Genomic DNA, 21,548 nt, shown 5'->3' with positions numbered 1-21,548 from the left:
AGCTGTGTAAACTCGTACCACCTCCGTCCGCAGGCCCATCAGCACGCCGAGAAAGGTAGAGCTAGGGAGTGAAAGGCGAGCCGGGGTTGCCCGGACATCACAAGGCAGACTTTCTCCAAGGGTCAAGGGGGCCTTAGAGAAGGCAACGGAAGACGCTGGGCCGATGGCCACTATCACTGCTTTTGACCCTCCCGTATTGCCATCCTCACTCTCCGTCTGAGGCTATAGGCCAACGTGCCGCACCAGAGGTGCATGCCGGCTCTGAGAGAGAGAGCATATAGGCAAGTGTTGCGTAGCAGTTAGGCCATGAAGTGGCAGAACTGGCGGATCTTCTGGTTCAGTGACTGAGTGGTTACTGCGCGCCCTCTGGCACTCACAATAGCTTTTCAAGTTCCTACCCGATTCCTAATCATTATGGAGCTACATACCTCTTCCCTGAAGAGCAGAATTTCTCCTATGCCGGCTCCGCTTCGGCCCATAGTCCGACATCCTCTCCGGCCCGCTTGGAAAGCGACGGTACCGAGACTCCCGAAGCCAGCTCGCAACAGGCTAGTACGCAGGAGCCGAGCAACACGTTTAGTTCTGCAACCGCTACCAAGTACGAGGTAGCAGAATCGAACCTGGCAGATGACGATATACCACTTAGTGAGTGGGAGGGTGGGATTGTGGAAGAAGTGGTCTACAATGGTATCCTGAAATACATGACTGTCTAGGCGCCGATTCTAGAACTCGGAGAAAACATTGGTCTCAAAATGGTGGAGGTGTGGGAAGCTAATAAGACTGCCATGTTAGTACTAAGAGGAGATAGTATATGCGGTTCTGGAACAAAGAAGCAGCGGGCTAGCGTCAGGAGTCCAGCAAGAGTGGAAAAAACAGGGTCAGATGAAGGAAGAAAAGGGTCGAAAAAGAACTAGAGGGCTCAAGAATAAGGTAGCAGTCCATATACTCCTGGTAGATCCAGTAGCTTCTAGCAAATTGGGACAAGAATCCAAGCCCTAGAAACGGACAAAAGTTCAAGTACGTTCCCCGTTAAAGAGCTGTCCTCCGAGGAAGGAGGCACTACTTGTGGTCGTGTGTAAACAAATTCACTGTGTAAATAGGACGTTGACGAGAGCTCAGGAGGAAGTTGACGGCAGTAAGTCGGGCACCCCCCATTCGGACCACTTGGCAAACCCCCACGGCTTTTTCAACCTAACCTCTTCAACGTACCACAACTTAGTCAATTCTTAGCCAAAAGAGTTTATTTTTTAAATCTATATTACCGTCAGTTTCAGATGGCTTATACTCAATAGGATTTGCATGATGCGATTGCAGAATGCTACCAAGGTGGTCGTTCGATACGAAGTATCAGCCGTGAGTTCAGTATCCCAAAGACTACCCTCCGGAGCCGAGTTCACGGTCAACAAACCCATTCAACTGCGACCGAACCGCAATAGACCATTAGTCGGGTACGGGAAGATCATTCAACGGCTTGGTTGTTGGAAGTGCTCGTACACGCGCAGTACAAAGGAAGGTCCCTGGTTCGCGCGCCTGGACCTCCTTCTTAGAGTGTGTACGGCGGTGCCCTGCTCAAACTCTGACAAAACCCAAAATTTTACTTCGCTCACACCGGCCGTAAATTTTTCATTATCCTCACTCTGCATTCCCCCGCTTCCTTGATTTTCCATCACTCAACCCGAATCTTCTCTTCGCAACGCCACAGCTTCCCAGCCACAACCCTTCCTCACGCGCAGACCTACCAAATCGCACTTGTTCAGGTCGCTGATACCTTTCCTGGTTTCACAAAAGCAGCGTACACTGTAGATCAACATCTTGAACTCCAGATTTACCACACTCATCTTGCTGCTGTCACATTCAGTTTTTGGCCGTCGTGGCGCTTGCTTTTGTCCAAGCTCATCAACAGGCGAACAAAATGGAGCTCAAGCAGGTTGACCAGGAAAAATTGAAAACTGCCCTCGAGTTAACAACCTGGATTGTGAACCAGCTGCGTCAGAAGCGCTACAACAAGGTAGCCGCTTACCTAGCAACCCACCAAGTATGTCCACCTGTCCCAGTGCAGATAACTATTCATTTGTAGTAACGTGTCTAGGTTGTCCAACGTCTTTTCGAGCCTGCGGTCTATTTCTCTCATACCCAAATGGTCAAGGCTTCCTGGGACCTGGACCGACCTGAGCGCGCGATGGCTATGGCCGTTTACATTTTTGAGGTAGACGTGAAGGAGAATCCAAGTTGCAAGCAATGTAAAAAAGACATTGGGCCTACCCCTGCTCCCAAGTGTCTTGCGCCTAGCAACAATATCTTGGGCGGAGCATGTACAAATTGCTTTTATTCTGGTCATCGTACCCAATGCAGCTTTGTTCGAGGTAAGTGATTCCTAACTATATCTTTCACATTTTAACCTGTATTGGCCTGAGTTGTAGAGGAAGAGCAGCGGCAGGCACAGGAAGAGAGAAAGGGGAAGGGGGCACTTCAGATGCTGACACCGGTGCTGCTTCAGAAGCTGTCTTGTGCTGAACTTGAGGTACTGCAGCGTCTCATCCTTGATGCGATTGAGCGCCGACGAGACTTGTTCAAGAGCCGCCATCAGCCCCAGAGTAGGCAGCAAGAGCACAAGCGTCTAACGGGAGTGTAAGGGCAGTGCCTGGGACGCAGAGAGATCATGAAGTGTCCATTGTTTTCGCCGCCGTAAAAACAGGACACATGCAGGAAATTCTGTCAGAAGGGGGTGCAACAGCTAGCGAAGCAGGTAATATTCCCTATGGCGTTGCCATTCTGGTTCTGTTGGAACGTCGCGGCACTGGAAACTCGGAAGCTCAGCTACCAGTGCCCTGCTGTTGGATGCATGGCTGCCCGATGTGAGCCGATTGAGCGTCAAGCAGCCTCAGGGGAAACCAGGAACTGGGCAACGAGCTAACGTTACTAACGTTACACAAGATCAGGGCGATTTTCCCCGCTGGAGAGAAGGAAGATCAACACTTCCAAAAACATCCAATCAATCACTTCTTGGTAGTTTGGAGCAGCCCAAACTCACTGTCGTAAGCCCTCATTAGTGTGACAACTGTGAATTGTGGCTGGTGGTCTTCTAACAGGTTCTTCGTGGACAGGAGTGGAAGGTGGATGGTTGAGACCAAGTGGGTTCTGTTGGGTTCCAGACCCACAAAATTCAGCGGGCTCGGCGGAGGTACTGTACGGATTATGCACCCCGTTTTACCGCGCACCTCGGCCTTCGGAGGAACTGAAAACGCAGCCATATGTGACACAGCACTGCCATTGTCCTTACACAAAGGATCCTGTGCAAACGTCCGCGATCAAGCCTAACCTCATGCCTCAGCCAAAGAGGACCCTCTCCCCCTTAAGGGACATCATCCTCGCAGCCTACCGCGAGCAGACCTCTGTTAACGACATCGTTGCCTTGCTGAAAGACAAATTCGATTTAGACATCACTGATCGGACTTTGTATCGCCGCCTCAAGGAGTGGAATGAACCTCTTCACCAGCAACGTACTGCAGATACAGGTCAGCTTCGTTCTATCATCGAGGATGAGTTTTACACACGAGGGTCGTCAGATACCGAAATCCTACGCTATGTCCGTTCGCTAGGCTTGCCTCTTTCCAAGGCTGGCTTGGAACGCATTCGCAAGGACATGGGGATTTTTCGTCGACGTACTCCAGCCCAACTTGAAGCACAGCTCCTCCAAGTGGTTGACTTTATGGAAACACCTTCTCTTTCTTCTATTCTCATTCCCCGTCTCGGACGCCGGTCTCTTTGGAAACACGTTCTTCAAGTCGCCCACATCCCTGTTTCGGAGAGAGCTCTCTACGAAACCTTCAGCCAGCTATACCCCGAAGAAGTCGCACGACGATGGCAGCATATGCGTGGAAAGCGTGGAGGATTCACAGTACCTGGGCCCAACTATACGTGGTCAATCGATGCGTACTGCAAACTCCAGGATTTCGGCTTTGAAGTGTATGCAGGCATTGATGCTTATTCACGCTACATTGTCTGGTGCTACGTTGGCATCTCAGCTCTTACTGCCCGCTCGATTTTCGCGCAGTACCTTTGGGTCGTTTCCCAGTACGGATTTCTGCCGATGGTCATACGTGCAGATCGGGGAAAGGAGACAACCATGGTTGCTGCAGCACACTTTTGGCTCTCCCTCGGGACAACCTCACTTCGCCGACTTCGTCCTCGCCGAAACAGGGAGGGGGGCATCGACTGGTATATGCCAGCGGGTGGTGGTCAGCCAGATGTTCGGGTTGACCTTGGAGTGATGGATCCAGATGCGCCGCTTTTTGGCCCAGAAAGACCGTTCCAGTTCTCGGACTGTTGGGTCTATGGCAAGAGTACCAAGAACCAAAGGATCGAGGCTTGGTGGTCTCAATTTGCAAGGGGACGGTCGACATATTGGGTTGTAAGTTTACCTCATATCTGAACCATTGTTTCCTATTTACTAACCTGCAAAATAATGTCAATAGGAGTGGTTCAAGCAGCTCCGACAAGAAGATTTGTGGTCAAGGGATCGCTTGGCTGATCGGATTGCATTACTCTGGACCTATATGCGAGAATTATCAATGGTAACTAATTCTCTTGCTCTCGATTGCCCCAGCCTCCTTTCTTACGTCCGGCGCTTCTTAATCGGACATCTCCAGCAGACCGCTTGTTTTTAATCTCATCCTTCACCATTTGTGCCCATTCCTCGAGCAGCTCCTCTGGGAGCTCGTCAAGCTGGTCCGAAGTGTACATCTCGAACCTCTCCTTCTCTTTCTTGGCGGACTCCTCGACCTGTTCCTGCTTTGCCGCTGTTTAGGTTAGCCTGAGACAAACCCACAAATAAGGAGAATAACATACCAATACGAAGGCTGCACGCGGTGCTCTGCCCAGAATAATAGCAATTGGTGCATGCTCCAGCACCGTGCTTAGTGGTAGGGACACGGCAGTCGGAAGCAGGGCCACGGGACTGAAAACTGTTGCATTGCTTGCACTTGGGGTTCTGGTCTTGCGTCGGAGTAAAGATGTAAACAGCAAGAGATGTCGCACGAGTCTGGGTATCGAACTTCGGCTTAGCAGTCGTCGCCTCGCCCTGGATGAAGTACTCGCGCGGGGTAAAAAGACGCTGGACAGCCTAGCGATAACTATATGAATGAAACATGTTTGGTGTGTTGCTTTTGGATGGGTGATCATAAGGTACCTTGTTCTCATGTAGAATCTTAGCGACTGGAGCAAAGCGGCACTGACAGAGCTCGTTCACAATCCAGGCCGTATACTCAAGGTCGGTCGTACACTTCTCATAGCTCTCCTGAGTTAGCTTGAGCTGGCTGTCCTTCCAGGTAAATGAAGACAGCACAGCTGGCATGACGACAGGGGTGGGAAATAGACCGTAGTAACATCAAGCGAAAGAACAGGGTTGGGACGTAGAACAGGCAGGCAGATAAAGCGTTAACGTACAACGGAACTTTGTGGTATTGCGAAACGTGTGGCGTTTTGGGAAAGAAACCCCGATTTGGGAATGAGCAATAAAATATCGGGGGGATTGGATTTAAACCGATAGGTTAAATCCACATGGGTGTGCACGCAGTGATGAATTTTGAATTTTGTCAGAGTTTGAGCAGGGCACCTCCATAGTGTGTCTCCGCGACAGGGGTAGCACTCCCACCAGCTGTCATTTTCAAGGGCAAGAGCGTTCAACAACAGTGGTTCCCTATCGCCAAGAATGAATTGAAGGATTGGCTATCCACTGCAACCGACAAAGGCTGGGTGAATAGGGCGGTTGCGTTGGAATGGCTTCAACGGGTCTTCATCCCTCGGACCCAGCCGCAGGATCCTTCCAGAGGCGGCTGTTGATACTGGACGGTCATGACAGCCATACAAGCACTGAGTTTATGCGGGAGTGCTTCAGCAACAGTATCCAGTTGCTCTTTTTTACCAGCTCATACCTCCCACGTTCTCCAGCCATTGGATTTATCAGTCTTCTCCCCCCTGAAGCACACCTACCGCAAGCTCCTCAACCAAATGACCAGCTGGTCTGAATCAACGGTCTTAGGTAAGCAGATGATGTTGAAGTGCCATGTGACGGCCCGTCGGGAGGCAATCACTGCTCATAAAATCAAAGCCGGGTGGAGGGTAGCTGGGTTATGGCCCGTCAGTATGGCCAAACCTCTGATGAGCCGTCTCTTGCTCAAGAATTCGAACCAGGAACCCGGCATTGATGATCAACTACTTCTACCACAGACTCCAATATCCAGGTCAACTAGCCAGTCTATTACTATCTTGAATTCACGACTCCATGGAAGAAGACAGACCTTCGGGGCCACCTAAACAAACCCTGTCCGTACTGTACTTTCCAGGTAAGGTTTCTGACTCGCTGGGATTTCTCCCCAGAGCTCCAATCGGGTTTTCCGTCCAGTGATTTGCTTTCGTTCTTGCCTGCCCGGGCCCCCACCAACAAGCCCAGGGCAGCAAAGGCCTTTGTCCACCAAATCCAACGTCCACCTATGGTGAGAACCACCTGGCTTGGCCATCCGACGACAAGAGATCTCTACCCGGCGGCTCTTGTTCAAGAAGGTTGAAAAGGCTTTTGACGAGAAGGACTTTGAATTGGCTTGGCTACGGCAAAAAACGAAGCTCTGAAGGCCCAATTGGAGGCAGCCCGGCCGTCACGAAGGAAGAGGGTGCTCCCTGATCCCAACACTCAGTTCGCTTCAATCGAACACATCCACCCGGCTCAAATTGATGCGGGCCGTATATAGAACTCTGTAGTTGAAGAGAGCGGGTCAGAAAGTGCAGAATCGGATGCTTCTTGTATTGTGGTGGGTTAAGACAGACTGCAATATATGGTGTTGAAGAAGATAGGTGTGTTTGCCGGCCAAGATTTGCCAAGTGGTCCGAATGGGGGCTGCCCGACTTATCACCGTAGAATCGTGGCTGTTGGTCTTCCAACACCATCCAAGACAGGAACTCGATAGAACTCGTTTTCGTCATAATTCTGAATTAGTAGAAAGACCGGTGCACCAAATTTACGTTTGTTAAAATCTACAGGCCGTTTTTGTTTTCTGTTAACATCTATGAGTTGTGTCGCATACGATGGTTTCCTTCGGATACTCCAGTAAATATAACCTTCACCGTGGCTTCAGAAGAATTGTGTAAACGCAAGCAATCCCTTGCTGTCGCCATAGCACTTTCGTGGGACGAGAGCGGGGTCACTGTTCAATGCCCGTTCTACGACGAAGCACACTCTCATGGAATCGAGCACTTCGCTCGCGGTGAATATTCCGGAAGACGGATCCAGCACGCCCATGGACGGTACAAATATCGTGGACCTTCGCCGTCTCGTTGCGAGTCACCCGCACTGTCGCTCCCAAATTCCTGTCCGCCCGGATTATTACAGTCTTTTTTCCACTCGAAAACGACGATCGCGTGACTGGCCTGTCTCTCGAGGTTGAGGACCTGAGCGACCATGAAGAGCGAATTCATCGTTTCCGCACAGTTGGTTTGGACAATCCACAACGACGCGTCGACCAGATAGTTGAAGATAAAGCTGTACGCGAGATGCGTATACGCTTCCAGAGGCTTAGTATGACAGAAGGGGACTATATGATCACCATGGAGCTGTCGCTTCCGGGAGACTCGGAGAAAAAAAACTCGTCCAATCAGCATCAGAATTCGTCCTCGCCGTTTCCGTCAATGGGAAAGTTGATAAGATGAAGGCGTTATTGTCCCGTTCTCCAGTCCCACAAGCACTGCTTCAGGCACGAACGGAGGACGGGGAGTCGCTGCTGGCCCTCGCCGCCTGCGAAGGGCATCAGGAGATGGTCAAATACCTGCTGAGTCAGGGGCTTGACGTCGACGCCGTCGACGCCAAAGGGCGTACACCACTCATGGAGGCTGCTCTCTGAGTTCGCCCAGCCGTAGTGGAAAGGCTTCTCCGGGCTGATGCCGACCGCACCGCAAGAGACAAGGCTGGAATGACGCCCGGTCACTTGGCCGAACAGTCCGACGCAAACGATAAGGAGCGATACAGGCGGTGTCCCATATACTCCGAGAACCCATCCGTCGTGGAACGAGACCGAAAGCTGATTAGGGGTTTGCTCGGACACAAAACAACTACAGCTTCAGGCTGGAAGCCCAAGGCCATTCCCCTCGAGGATCTGACTGATGCCTTCTTCTACAAGTCGGCAACAGCGGACACAATATCCCTGGTTATCCCCGTCAGTGGAATTCACATCTCCAGGTCGACCAGAACCGCCGCCTTTCTCTATCGCCGAAGCCCCTTCCCCGTCGTCTCCTCGCTAAGCGGCCGCAGTGGGCCTCATGAAGAGGAGTTCCTTGAACCCGGCGATAGCTTTGAAAGATTGAATCCCCGGTTCTGGATGCCCCAGACCATCCGATTCGCAAGCGAATTCGGCTTCGCGTTTGAGAGCCACGACAACGATGCGCCCGCTACACCGGGGAGCTACTACGCCGGTCATGACGAGGCCATGTTCATATGCTTCTTGGTCCAATGGAATTATCTTTTCCGGGACTGTGAGCTTGTGACCGGGGAGATTGTCAACGATTTATCCGAGCTGGAGATCGCTGTGGAATATGACTTCCTACAACTCTTTCTACTTCAACCGAGAAATCGGTACGCTAGGATCTTTGTATATAACCCAACGCCAACTCCAAGTGCTTGCTTCTTATCACATAGGCTCTCTGATAAGAAAAGAGCATTTCCCATGCCTCAGCCTAATCCTCTGACAAGTTATTTTCGCATTACAAAACCCACTTCCTTCTAGGCATGGTTAGCAACTTCCAGCAGCCGGCCACGAAACCAGACCGGGCCGGCCGCCGGGATGCAACCGGACTCGAGACGGACAGACCCACACTTGCCGACCGCCAAACCGGCGACCGAGCGAAAGGCCGGCCGTTCCACCCGGTCTTCCCCAATCAGGTCTTAACGGTCCCTTATAGAGCGTTCGATGCCGCGAGTGAAACAAGAGTATGTTCGAGAATATAGGCCCCGGCCAAGTCTCAACTGACTTTACACCTCTGGACATGCCGTACTTAATAGTCTGTGATACCCATACAAGACCCGCGCAAGCGTCTTTGGTAAGACTCTGAATTCAACCATCTCCAGGATATTAGGGTTAAAGTAACAACTTTACTCCTCTCAACATGGACTCGTCCTCACAGCGCCGCAGCGCTGCAACCAGGCCGGCGCAAAGACCTATACAATGCAACTCAGCCCAACAATCTCAGACTGCCACCAGAAGGACATCACAGAGGGCTGTACCAGGCCCCAGTGCTAAGCCGGTGCAGGTAACCGGTATGTTGTGCATATCGTCAAGAAGACAGTGTGGGCTCGAGTCCTGACCGGCGCCACAAAAGCCGCGAAGCCTGCCAACTGGAAGCACCCTGGCAATGCGGTCAAGCGACTCATTCCGCATGCAGCCAATGTTGGCAAGGACAGCCCGGGGTTCAACCTAAGCTACTACAGAAAGACATTCTTCATCCTGGACAAGCAGACACAGTTCGATCTCTACATGGCGGGCCTAGCTCCTAAGATGACCAAGCGAGAAGTTGACAAACTGCGATCCTCCGGTTTTGGAATCAGTCGGCAGTACAAGCGGGAGACCGTCATGTACGACGTCCATATCTCACCAAGCGGATACGAAGCTCCCCTAAAGGACATCGTGGCCGAGGCCAAGGCTGCAAAGCTCAGAGCGGCTGCAGCAGCAAAGAAGCAAGCTGCCAACCCAGACGCCCTGCCCGCTCATCCCACCCCAGCAAAGTACACCAAACTCCAAGCCCAAACAAAGCCAACCAAACCACAACAGCAGGAAGCACAAGCCTAACAACAGCAGGAATTCACGCAGAACCAGCAAAAACAACAATTGTCGCAAGCCAAACCCCAAACCTGTCTGTCGACGCAACCCCTTCCACCTCGCCAGTCCCAAATTGGGATCGCAATCTCCTACCCACCACCGAGCACTATCCCGCAGTCCAAACGCGCTCGCAAAAACAACCAACCAGACAGTGCCGCTTCATCCAATATTAGCGGCCGCGGCCGCAGCAATGTAATTACAAGGCGTACCATCCAAAATCAGCAGGCTTAGGGTCGCTATGCCCAGCTTCAGCAGCAGCGAAATTCAACCGTCATGACTTAGGGTCAGGGTGTTGTAGGTGTGGATTTGTGTACGGATCAATAAGGTGTCAAGACTTCGGTCTCACGGCCCTATGCACTATGGTGATATACTGAGGAGGTATCAAATGACCACTGCGCAGTAGATATTTCCGGCTCGAATCAACCTTTCTTGACTCGTGCAGTTAAGCGTCACACAGTATGGGCAGACTCTGGGCTGGTTGCCGTGTAGAACGGCCGTCCGGCCGAACCAAACATTTTCTCGACTGGGCGGGAGTGTATTAGTGAATTGGATTGGCGCCTTGTCTCTCGGAGCGCGGTGGCCACTCACCGTTCGGGTTGTGGAAGCTCAAGAACCGGAAGCTATTGGGGTAGTGGAATACTTCGCCATCGCCAAGTAGATGCGGCAAGTCCGTGGGCGCGAGAAGGCGGGAAAGTGAAGAAGGTATCAGGCACTAGGAAATGTCAATGTGCGATGTTGGCGAGGTGAGAGGGTTCAGGTATAGCACTTACAGAGCTGGTTAGAACAGTGCACCTGTTCCGACTTCTCAAGATAAGATGGAATTTGTCTTGCTGACTGCGGGTTATTAAGAGTTCTGCATCAGAGATGATGGCGACTTCGTATCGAACCTGGGTGGCTTGCCTGATTTCCCTGTGACGGGAGTAAGAAGTATGCTCACAGATGTAAGACAACTGTCTTGTCTGGCCTGGGATGCTGTAGACCTGTGATGAAGAGCTCTCTTCGTATGTCCTTGCAATATATATTATTATTATTCCTACACCGCTGTGCCCTAGGGCGTGCCGGACCTTCAACAACTTACTATACAGGAAAACCGCGCCCTCGTGGGCCGGGTGAAAAACCCATATCGACAATCAAGGAAACGATCAGTGTGCGATCCTGCAAATACAAAGTGGGAAGGCCTCTTGGCCTTCGAAGGAAAGGGTATCAGACTGCGAGCTCCAGCTCCAGCCTCCTGGCCAGACCGTACATCGGCAGTTTCCCCGAGTCCATCAGCCAGTCCAGGATCCTCCCCGTTAGCCGTGCAGCTTTGGGACTGATTCCCTGTAGGACAGAATAAAAGTCCCTTCGCGTTCTGATTTCGGCTCTCTCCCATCTTCGAGTCAACGGTGGGGCCAAGCACCACATCACAAGGTGTTCGACAGTCTCTCGCCCCTCTCCACACTCGCATATAGGCGTCAGTACCTCTGGGACTCTCCTTTCGAATAAGAAAGCCTGAAGGCCTATGGCCCCGGTTCGAATCTGGATCAACAGTGAACTCTTCGCTCTGCTGAGGCCGTCGTGTCTCCTTAGGGTTTCCTTGCAATATATAGCGAGGGACGAGACGCTGTAATATATTAGTCAATTCTGCTAATCGGTAGGTGAAGCGAAGAGGGAAAACTGGAAAGTACGAGCGTAGGCATCGCGTGGAATCTCATTCGTAGGCTAATCTCAATGTGAAAGTGCACCTGTAACCCAACCCTGGTGCACCTTCCGTCACAATACCCTATCCAAGCTATCTTACTAAAGGGGAATACATCCATCCATCCATCCATCCATCCATTCACCATTCCACGAGGGCAACAGTAATACAGAACCTAGAATCCATCAATTACGATATCCCTTATTCCCTTCCTAAGCGCCGCCAAAGACCAAAAGGCTCTGAACATTGACTCCTCCAAAGCCATGCCGGCGCAGCATTTCCCGGCCGCGGTGAACAGGGAACTCAGCCACGACTATGACGCTCACATGTTCAGAGTCAATGCCAGCCTGACCCAACAGCCGCAGGACTGCACAAAGCGTCCGCCCCGTAGCAAGAACATCATCTACCACCAGCACGGCCGCGCCCTTAGGAACCGCGTCCCGGCCCACCTCGATGCTCGCCTTCGAGTCAAGGTTGGATGCCGAAGACGAGATATGCGACGGGGCCTTGACGACGGACACGGTGGGCGGGGGCAACTTGCCTGCCTCGCGGATCAACGCCAAGGGCACGTCGACCCGCGCGGCGAGCGCCGACGCATAGATGAAGCCACCGGCCTCACAGCATGCCATTACGTCGACCTCGTCCCACCGGCCGGAGAAGTGACGTTCCAGCAGGGCCACGCACAGGCCCAGCCCGCCCGGTTGCTGGGAGATACCGAGCACGTGGCGGAAATCTATGCCTGAGCGCGGAAAGTTCGGAACCGGGCGGACCATAGCCGCTAGCCGCTGCAAGTCCTCGTGGAGGAAGGGCAGCAGGTGGTGCTCGGCAAAGCCTCTAGCCGCTTCGTCTCCGGTTGCGTCATTGTCAAAGACGAGGTTAGGGCGGTAGTTCAGAGGCGTTGGGTCCGCCTCACCGCAGTCGCGCGCCTGGCGAGCTGCACGCGTTCTGTCGCTGGCTTGAACGTACACCTCGAGCAGTCTCCTCTCAGGCACCAAGGGCGACAGAGCCGCGATCGGCGCCTTGTCTCTCATGCCCGTGATGAGCAGCACGTCCACATCCACGGCGCCGTACACCACCTCCAGAAAATGCTCCTCTGGCAGCCGTGGCCGTTGCTGCACCTGGTTCTGGAAAAAGGCCGTCAATGCCGGCCGGTGTTGCTCCTTGTAGGTACGGTCCTGTAACAGACGGTTCAGGTCCGCGCCAGTAGCTGCCGCATACTCGCGCTTAGTCGCTTCGCTGATACTTACGGCGCGCGCCTTGAAACGTCTGTTGGTAAACACGGAGACCCAGACGTCGGCGCAGTAGTCCTTTCCGGCACCGCTCTCGCCCGTGACAACAACTATGAGCTTAGGCTCCATCGGTGCCCGCGGTAGCGGGCAGGCGTACGACAGTACATTACGTGGGTCCCAGCAACCACGTTTGAGACGAACTAGGCGCGGTAAGTTTGGGCCGAACGCCCTGGCGGCCAGCGCGGCGTCTCGGGGGTTTGGTCCGAGGTCGGCGCCGTACGCTCCGCGGCTCACGGGCAGCAGCTCCCCAGCGACCTTGTAGACCCAGTTCACCGCGGCTTGAGCGGCCTCGGCCCCGTCCTGTTCACGGGGCCACACACCTGTCACCACACATGCGAAATCCCAGTCTCGGCAGCCAAATGCGGTGGCGTCTGCCGCCACATCGCCGATCGCTCCGCTGCCATGGACCAGATGGAGATAGCACAGAGGTGTAGGCCGCGTTTGCACAGCCACCGTCAGAATGTTGGCGATGTTAGCCCCCCCGATGCCCTTCAGGAATAAACACCGCTTGAAAGAGGACGTCTTGCCGCCTCCGTGCCCGCCATGCTTCCTGGATGTGTACATATTAGCGTCGAACACTCCGACGGCGTCCACCGTCTGAGAACTTGATTGTGGACCCAGAATTGCAAAGACGTTTGCGGGCGCAGGCGGCTGTGTCTTATGGTTGAACCCCGCCGTAGAGGTCTCGAACATAGTCACGCCGAGACGCAAGCTCCCGTCGTCCCAGTACAGATATGCGTCGGCAGAGCAGTCCCGGGGTAGTTGGTCGGCCACCAATCTGTCAAAGTCGCCGAGCTTGCGCCGTGCCTCAAGGTGGTCGTTCAGAGTGACAACCCAGTTTTGAACCAAGTAGGTCCGGGCTGCGAATGCCTTGAAGGTAACGCTGACAACGATGCCAAAGTTGGTACCCGCCCCCTTTATGGCCCACAACAGCTCGGTGTCGCTCAGGCGCACCGCGCCGGTCGGCCGATGCTGGCTCGGCACACAGCCGACGGTGACAACCTCGGCGGAAGCGACGCTAACCACCACGGCACCGACAATAGCATCGCACGCGAGCCCGTGGAGCCTGGCCAGGTGCCCAATGCCGCCTTGCAGCCACGACCCTGCGCCCACGCTGGGGCAGGCCCCCAGTGGCACGGTGAGGCCCGCCGCCAAGGCTTTGCGGATGATGTCGCCCGTCTTGCAACCAGCCCCGGCGACGATCAACGGGCTGGAATCCGAATCCTCCCCGACCGGGAGGATATGCAACTGGTCAAACGCGCCCATGTCGACACCAACGACATTCGGCCGGAGACAGTGGCCGCTGTGGCCCCCGCCGATGACGCTCAAACCAACGCCGTGCCTCAGTGCCCACCGGACGCACGCCTGGACGTGCCCAACCTCTACCGGCCTTGTGATTGCGGCACAACGGTGGAGGCGGGCCTCTCTGTTCTTGACTATCCCGTCGCCATCTATGTTCAGCACGGGGACCTCGGTTGAAAGCTCCGGCAACGCAGTCGTCGCATTCCGGTTGAATGCCACCATGAAGGTAGGCGCGCTGAACAAGAGATGGGTCTGGTGGGCGGCTGCCTCGCGGCGATGGCGGCCCAGGGCGCGGCAAGCGTCGCGCCACTCCGCTCGGGTTGCGGCGTCTGGTGCGGCGAAACCGGCAACAAAAGCGGCGAATCGGCCGAGTACCTCGTCGTCGTCCGCCACACTAACTACACCATCGGGGAATGACGCCGTTTGCTGGCATACGAGGCCGTCCAGGTAGAGACGTTCGCGGTGAAAGACCACCACCAAAGCCCCTTGTGGCTGATCAACAAGCGTGTCCAGCGCTCGTCGGATAAGGCTGTGCTTGGGCTTCATGCCGTACACGCTGTGGCAGAAGAGGATGGCATCAAACTTCTCGTCGCCGCCAGCCTGGCCCGTAGCGGCATCTTCCGAGTCCGCAACGAACGGGGCCCGATGGATATCGGGTGGGCTTTCCAGACAGGGTAGCGGAAGCGCTGCCTCGGTGGTGGGGCAGAGCCATTCTTCTAGTCTTGTAGCGAACAAGGTGTTGGGCTCGAGTGCCGTGTACTTTGTGATCTTCCGTCTCAGGCGGTCGGGCAGATATCCTAGTACTGTCTTTGGGCCCGGTCCGACCTCCAGCATCGAGACACCCAACCGAGAGTCAAAGAGGGGCGCTAGCAGTTGGGATAACTGGGGAATGATGAAGTCCTCGTAGCTTGTCCATTCTAGGCCTTGTTCCAGGATATCAAAGCCAGCACTGTACTCTTCGTCGGACAGCGATTGATGGTGAGACAGCGCTGTGGCCGTGACTTTGCCCCTGAGGGCCAACTTCAGGGAGTTAAGAGTGATCATTGAGCTGATCTCAATCTTGGCGTGGAAGCGGGTGATTTTTTGTTGCAATTTAAAGAGGTGCTCACAGGGAATCAGTGAATTGCTGGCCTTCAGACGAGTACAGCTTCAAAGGTATATAGTGCCGTTGAAAACGAGAACGGTCATCAAGTTTGTGTTGGTCAAGCCTTGGCAATGCAAGTGGCCTCCACGTGTGCGAGACAAACACCACGCCCAACACGCGGGACAGTCTATGACAACGAAACAAAGTGAGGGGTTGTGGGCATCGTCGCGTTTCAACTAAATGAATTGGGTGCTCTGTGTTGAGGCCTACTGCAGAATTTTCTGCATCAATCTCGGGCCTCCTTCGATGGAGTGGTCGGCAAGGGTAACAACATGATTTAGGTCATCCCAAGTGCAGGCAACCGCCCGTAGTGACTCATTCCAAACGCTATAGGGGCGGGTCCCTCCCTTTTTATAAACCGGCGCTGACGTGGAAGGCTTTGACCAGCTTCTTACCACGAAGGTGTCGACCGTCAAGCTGGTGTAAGATGTCGCCTACAACCTCCGCCGACAGCGAGAAAACTCTTCAGCACGGTGATACTGCGGATTCAGGGAAGGAGGGGAGGGAGAGGAAGCAGAACAAGGAGAGTATTGGTGTTGGGGACAACGGAAGGCAGCGGCCCGATAAGATGACCAATGTCGCCAGAGACCATGGGGATGAGCCAAACTCCGCGGGGTCGAGGCAGGAGCCACGACCAGATGGGAAGGGGGCCACAATACCTACTCCAATGACAGACCTTGATGGCTTGAAGCGACCAGGTATGTGTTTTGAAACTTGGTTCGTCTCATCTATGTGCCACACAGACTCATTTGTCCTCTGTTAGGCATTGGCACGCGAGCACGACTCGAAGAGTCTTCTGAGCAATCAGTGGAACGACTCAACAAGATGCACAATGCAGTCAGAACCATTCTCGAATGTGTCGGCGAGGACCCGACTCGACCAGGCCTCCTTGACACTCCCAAGCGATACGCTAAGGCGCTCATGTTTTTTACAAAAGGCTACGGGGAAAACATCGGAGACATCGTCAATAACGCCATCTTTCATGAAGAGCACAGTGAGATGGTAGTTGTTAAGGATATCGAAATCTTCAGCATGTGTGAGCACCATATGGTGCCGTTCATAGGGAAGATGCACATCGGCTACATCCCTTACCACTCCGTCATTGGCCTCTCGAAACTGGCAAGGATCGCCGAAATGTTCAGTCGTCGCCTCCAGATTCAAGAGAGGCTGACCAAGGAGGTCGCGAACGCCCTCATGGAAGTGCTCCATCCACAGGGCGTCGCCGTGGTCATGGAATCCAGTCATCTATGCATGGTCATGCGGGGTGTGGGAAAGTCAACAGCGGTAACCATCACTAGCTGCGTGGTGGGTTGTTTCGAGACGAACGAGAAGACGAGGGGTGAGTTCCTGAGTTTGGTGGGCGTTAACAAGTAAAGACAGAGACCGCGGCGCATTTGCCAAGTTCAGGTTCAATTTCCCTTTTCATCCTTGTTGTTCCGCTTTACGCAACGGTTGTATATAGCCTACCCAGCCGCGCATACAAACAGGGATACCTGCCACACTGCCCACTGCAAGATTGGCCACCAACACCGGATGGCGGAAATACGACGGCTTAGAAAAAGTTCACTTCGAGACTGTGTGTTCCATCGCGGACGGCGTCGACGTGACAGTCAAGGAAACATCATGCAAAGCCAGCTTGCACCCATAACTACAGGCGTTGCAGGTTTTTTGGTCATCCATGTAAAGCCCCGCATAGTACATACCGATATTCCAACAGGCGCGGGTAACAATGGAAGAAGCCTGAGGATAGCAACCATCATGAATCTCCTTCGATGGATCAATAGAACTCTCTCCAATATAAGAATTGAGCTCTATTGTTGTAACTATATAGTGTCCTCTACTCATGCAATTATACTACCTCTCCAAAATGGGAACGCATCGAGTTCAGGGTGAAAATAGTAGAGTAGAAACACCTGGCTAGAAACAATCTTCGTTAACGTACTAAAAGACGAGGAAAAACCATATCGCTGAACACCCTAAGCATCCTAACGTGTCGCTCTCCAAGTAGGGGTAGCCAATATGTTCTGAACAAACGTCTCCCAAGACTTACTCTACAAGTCAAAATCAACGCAAACAAGGAACTACCGTATAATAGGGCCACCGTTAACTGTCATCCCCCAGCCCGACTCCCGTCGAACTGCCTTTGATTGACGACTTTGGGCTGCCCCCGGGTACCGAGAAACCTCTTGTAAGCTCGTACCAAGCGTGCCACTATGTACTTATGGCTGTTGGACTTCTAACACCTCTAAACCAACTATAACCGGCACCTCACCAAAGAACCAACCTCAGCTCAGCCATCGTGTCTCATATCATTCATTCCCCAGAGATGTCAACGTCCATTTCGTCCAGCTCATTTCCCTTAGGGTCTCCAAATGGCGTCCTTCTTTCCACGTCAGTTTCCCTGTCGCCGCCTCGGTTACTGACATCCTGCATTTCCACGTCGGGTTCCCGCTCGTCATTGATGCTTAAATTGGCTATCCCAACAGTTATCTTCCCGACTTTACCGCTCATGCCAGAGTCGAACAAATGGATAGATCCTCTATTGGTCCATTGCCAAGAAGAGTCTAGACCACCTGAACCAATGTCAAACTGGTGCTCTTGCATTATCACACTGCTGATAGCCGCCATCTCCCATGTCCCAGTAACATAATCCCCATGCCCATCGTGTTCACGAGTCGCCGGACCCCGGCAAATTGGGCCCCGGAGGAGAACCGCAACAAGGCTAACTCGATCGAGTACTACACCTACAACAGCCAGACCAACCCCCGCAACGTGCTGCAAAGTTCAGCTCCCGTTTCTGAGACGATTAAGTACAACAGCGTCCACGCCAACCCCTACTACAGCGTCGACATCAAGAAGGCGTTTTCGGAGCTGTAGAGGAACCGGGCGGCCTCGCACAGGACGCGTGCTGGGACGTCTAAGTAGCCCGACCACATTCCCAGGAGCTCAGGTAGCGCTCGTCTTGGTCCTGCCTGCGTGAATCAGACAATCGTCACAGCCTCGATTTGCGCATCTTTCCACATGTGCTCCTTAGTAGAATCCCCGACTAACCTCGAAACGACCCCAAATCCGACCCGCTCATACGCACCATTTATTATACGAGACGGCGTCAAAACCATAAACCAATCTGCGCCTGAATTTCCGCCTCCTGCCGCTTCGAGACAAGTGTAGAAGCCGCCGGGATGCAGCTCGTCCGGGCGGTCGGCATAGAAGCCCACCATTGAGCCGGACGGCAGCAGTGTAAGGCCAGCGAGGATATTCCCCGGCTGTGGGACCCCGCGTAACGTATGACCGTGCGAGACACGGCTCTCGAGCACAAGCTGCCCCCCGCTAATCTTGCCGGTTGGATCCGAAGTCGCCAGGTTGACTGATGCCTCCCGAATAGTGAACAACGGGTCCAAGCCGTCCTCCTGTTCCTCCCACGCGTGGCTGATCACCCCGTTGACCGAGGCCCAGCTCCACGTAGGAATGCCGCATTCGACCGGGTAGGGCGCAAGGCGGGGGCGCCCGACGTACGGACCGATGAGCCACAGCAGCTGCTGCGCGAGGTCCCGCCGCCACATGCCCGCGAGGTACTCATCCGACACGCCGAACCGCGCCTGCAGGCACCGCTGGAACTGCTGCGCGATGCCCGAGAGCGCGGGGAGCTTGTCGCTCAACACGGTGAGCTTCCCCGCGCTAAAGAGGGACACGACAGCCGCCCATCTCTTGTACGCCTGGCCGAGCGTGAGGGACTTGCACCGCCCGGGGTCCCTCAGCCAGCCGAAGGACCCGATGTTCGCTTCCCGAACGGGATCAAAATGACTATCCCCGTTGTCGGGGTCATCCGCGAGCTCCCCGTCTTTCGCGTCGTTGGCCCGCCCGCACTCGCACGCCCAGCAGCTGTCGCACTCCCACCAGAGCTCCTGCGGGGTGTAGTAGAGCACGCGCCGCGATAGGACACGTTCTTGCACCGTCCAGGCCCGTCGTGCGAGGGGCAGCTCCTGCGGACGAAGGATCCACGATGCCTCGGCTACGCGGCCCGTCTCCTGGCTTGCGATGTTGATGGCCAGGGGGTTGCCAACGTGCTCCCCCACCGGCACCTTTCTCGCGTACACCTCGGTGCCCCGGAACAAGAAAATCTGGGAATACTCGCGGCTGCCGTATTGCTGATACCCGAAGACGCCCTGCCTGGCGTTCGTGGAGCGGGCGGCGGCGATGGTGAGGGCCGAGGACGAGTATATGTCGCACATGCGCGCCGACTCGTAGAGCCAGTCGTTCTCGTCATCCTGGACGATGCAGAGGGCGTCGATCCAGAGATAAGGAATCCCGAGGTGCCGACATATTTCGAGCGCGTCCAATGCCGTCTTCTGCAGCTCTCCCACGGGAATGACCTCAAGGAAGGCGGACAGTGTCTCCTTGGTCGTCCTGAGCTGCGGCTTCTTGCCCCAGCAATAGCTCAGAGTGGCATACTGGCCAGGTCTACCCCCTGTTTCCACAAGGACAGGATCTCGACCGTCCCCGCCGACGTCAATGACGCGTGTGGGCATTAGCGTGTCGGAAGGCACCTTGCAGTCCTTATGATGTTGAGCGCACTCGCCCAACCAGCGTCTCGCCAGCTCAAGACACTCCGCACTACCGGAGTAATAGGAAACGGGGGTGCCCGTGCGGATAGAAGGGTGGGGAGACTCCACGCCGGGAGGCACAAACACCCTCAGGGTAATGTCATCTTCGTCCATGTCAGCCAGGAATGACACCTCCAGCGTGGTCCGGTAGCCGCTGTTGGGGAGATCAAGGTATATGAGGGAGTCCTCCTCGGCCTGGAAGGCATCTGCCAGCTCATGGAGCAGGAGGCAGAGGTCGCACGTCGTTGTCGCGGCAATTTCCTGGAGCCGCCCGAGGGTGGGAACAGGGCCTGTTCTGTCCATCAGGTCGTTGCATAGGCAGGTGTCCTCGGGGACGTCGTCCTTACGCTCCTCTTCGGACGCTATGCTAGCAGAGGATTGAGACATCGTTGGTGACTGGGAATGTTCTGTGAACGCGGTTATTCTGGCAAGCCGGATTGGCGCAGTATTCGCGAGATTTAACTCATTTTCAAAGCGGCTGAGTCGAAATAAGCACGGACGAACAGCACCCGTGTATTTCAGTCCGTCACCGCTGACCTCCTGGCCCCGCTTCCCATGACTGACGATCTGGGCCTACGCAAGCAAAGGCGGTGAGGCCCATCCCCATTGGTTGGTGAGCGCTCCTAGTGAGCGCAAGCCATGCACTTGTTGCTATTGACTTTGAGTTTTCCTACCCTCTTCCTAGTGATATAAAAAATGAGGATGGGTTGGAGACCTTGAGGAGCGAGATTAAGAAAAGGGAAAGGCAGGCACAGGGAGTGAAATTGGCCTCTCTAGGCTCGAACCTTGTCTTTTCCATAAATGGTTCACAGGTGCGACAAGGGCTAGGAACTGATTTATGGTCTTCCGACAAGACGACCTGTGACGAGCAGATGGGTGACGAGGGATCTGTCAACCCCGCGGGCGCCGCATCCTAAGGCGTCTTCTCAGCATGAGCGGTGTTGTTGAGGTGCCTGAAGGCTAACCCGCTCCTAGTTCGGTAGGAGTACACAGGCTTCATCAAGGCCGCAGCAGGGAACGACAAGCCCCCTTGATGGGTGAGGTGGAGAGGTGGTGTAGGGGGAGAAGGGGAGGAAAGGAGGCTAGCCGAAGGGGACATGAGGCGGGGGTGCACTCGGGAAGGATGGATGGGGCACTGAGCAGGGTTTGGAGGCCTTTTATTTCTCTCTCATTTTCACGCTATGTAGGAGCCGGGCGGCCGGCCGGAATTCACCTGTCGTTTAGCCTTCTTCCCTTAGTCAAAGCGGGTAGCATGTCGCAGACAAGGCCAAGTTTCGGCGTGCCGACGCCACTCCATAGAGCGGTGGTGTAGCTGCGCGGCCATGAGCGTCATGGCTTGGGGTCATGTTCTGTTTGCAAGAAGCCGCTGAGTAAACGCGTCCTCCCCCCTGACCTGTGACAAGTCTTCGATTCTTAGTATAGGTGAATACCTGTTCTGAGTAGGGCTGACGGCGGCTGAGGGGTCAACCTGTCGGAACGAAGCCGCCTTGATGGCTGGATTCAACGGACCTCGGTGGTTGATTGGTGCCAGCACTGCAACCCCTCTTCCTTACCTACTTAGTCCTCTCCCATGGCCATCAACAACAGCATGGTGGATCAAGCACTTTACCACCTTTCAATTCAATCCATTGCTTTGACTCGAAATGGCTTCTTCCAGCGCATATCTCAGCG

The 21,548-nt window shown here is 54.4% G+C and overlaps 8 protein-coding genes across 8 annotated transcripts; 3 read left to right on the top strand and 5 right to left on the bottom strand.

Annotated features, from left to right (window-relative positions):
• Positions 1–1,983: 1,983 nt before the first annotated feature.
• On the bottom strand, positions 1,984–2,548 carry N657DRAFT_242733 (uncharacterized protein). Its single transcript, XM_062786378.1, has one exon. The coding sequence runs from the start codon at positions 2,336–2,338 to the stop codon at positions 2,021–2,023; it is 318 nt and encodes a 105-aa protein (XP_062643647.1). The 5' UTR covers positions 2,339–2,548; the 3' UTR covers positions 1,984–2,020.
• Positions 2,549–2,943: 395 nt separating this feature from the next.
• N657DRAFT_242859 (uncharacterized protein) lies at positions 2,944–4,618 on the top strand. Its single transcript, XM_062786380.1, has 2 exons — positions 2,944–3,035; positions 3,105–4,618. The coding sequence occupies exon 2, from the start codon at positions 3,323–3,325 to the stop codon at positions 4,430–4,432; it is 1,110 nt and encodes a 369-aa protein (XP_062643646.1). The 5' UTR covers positions 2,944–3,035; positions 3,105–3,322; the 3' UTR covers positions 4,433–4,618.
• On the bottom strand, positions 4,506–5,498 carry N657DRAFT_242781 (uncharacterized protein). The gene is made up of 3 exons (XM_062786379.1): positions 5,189–5,498; positions 4,849–5,122; positions 4,506–4,799 (listed from the first exon to the last, which is right to left on the bottom strand). The coding sequence occupies exons 1-3, from the start codon at positions 5,351–5,353 to the stop codon at positions 4,579–4,581; spliced, it is 660 nt and encodes a 219-aa protein (XP_062643645.1). The 5' UTR covers positions 5,354–5,498; the 3' UTR covers positions 4,506–4,578.
• A 2,463-nt stretch (positions 5,499–7,961) lies between these two features.
• Positions 7,962–9,830, top strand: N657DRAFT_693379 (uncharacterized protein; the record flags this gene model as incomplete). The annotated part of the gene is made up of 2 exons (XM_062797214.1): positions 7,962–8,520; positions 9,295–9,830. 2 exons carry the CDS (start codon positions 7,962–7,964, stop codon positions 9,828–9,830), a joined length of 1,095 nt encoding a protein of 364 aa, XP_062643644.1.
• Positions 9,831–10,398: 568 nt separating this feature from the next.
• On the bottom strand, positions 10,399–10,865 carry N657DRAFT_580821 (uncharacterized protein; the record flags this gene model as incomplete). Its single annotated transcript, XM_062789482.1, has 3 exons — positions 10,399–10,572; positions 10,631–10,760; positions 10,798–10,865. Coding segments are annotated over 3 exons (372 nt in total), but the record flags the coding sequence as incomplete, so codon positions are not given.
• Positions 10,866–11,750: 885 nt separating this feature from the next.
• On the bottom strand, positions 11,751–15,173 carry N657DRAFT_684049 (uncharacterized protein; the record flags this gene model as incomplete). The annotated part of the gene is made up of 1 exon (XM_062796636.1): positions 11,751–15,173. The coding sequence occupies one exon, from the start codon at positions 15,171–15,173 to the stop codon at positions 11,751–11,753; it is 3,423 nt and encodes a 1,140-aa protein (XP_062643642.1).
• Positions 15,174–15,723: 550 nt separating this feature from the next.
• Positions 15,724–16,747, top strand: N657DRAFT_603719 (GTP cyclohydrolase I). The gene is made up of 2 exons (XM_062790152.1): positions 15,724–15,971; positions 16,037–16,747. The coding sequence occupies exons 1-2, from the start codon at positions 15,842–15,844 to the stop codon at positions 16,645–16,647; spliced, it is 741 nt and encodes a 246-aa protein (XP_062643641.1). The 5' UTR covers positions 15,724–15,841; the 3' UTR covers positions 16,648–16,747.
• Positions 16,748–17,870: 1,123 nt separating this feature from the next.
• N657DRAFT_649634 (HET-domain-containing protein) lies at positions 17,871–20,315 on the bottom strand. Its single transcript, XM_062793767.1, has one exon. The coding sequence runs from the start codon at positions 20,262–20,264 to the stop codon at positions 18,255–18,257; it is 2,010 nt and encodes a 669-aa protein (XP_062643640.1). The 5' UTR covers positions 20,265–20,315; the 3' UTR covers positions 17,871–18,254.
• Positions 20,316–21,548: the final 1,233 nt, after the last annotated feature.

Source organism: Parathielavia appendiculata (assembly GCF_033297405.1).
Source record: "Parathielavia appendiculata strain CBS 731.68 unplaced genomic scaffold N657scaffold_21, whole genome shotgun sequence".
NCBI lineage: Eukaryota > Fungi > Ascomycota > Sordariomycetes > Sordariales > Chaetomiaceae > Parathielavia > Parathielavia appendiculata.
This window is presented reverse-complemented; position numbering and strand designations above follow the sequence as displayed.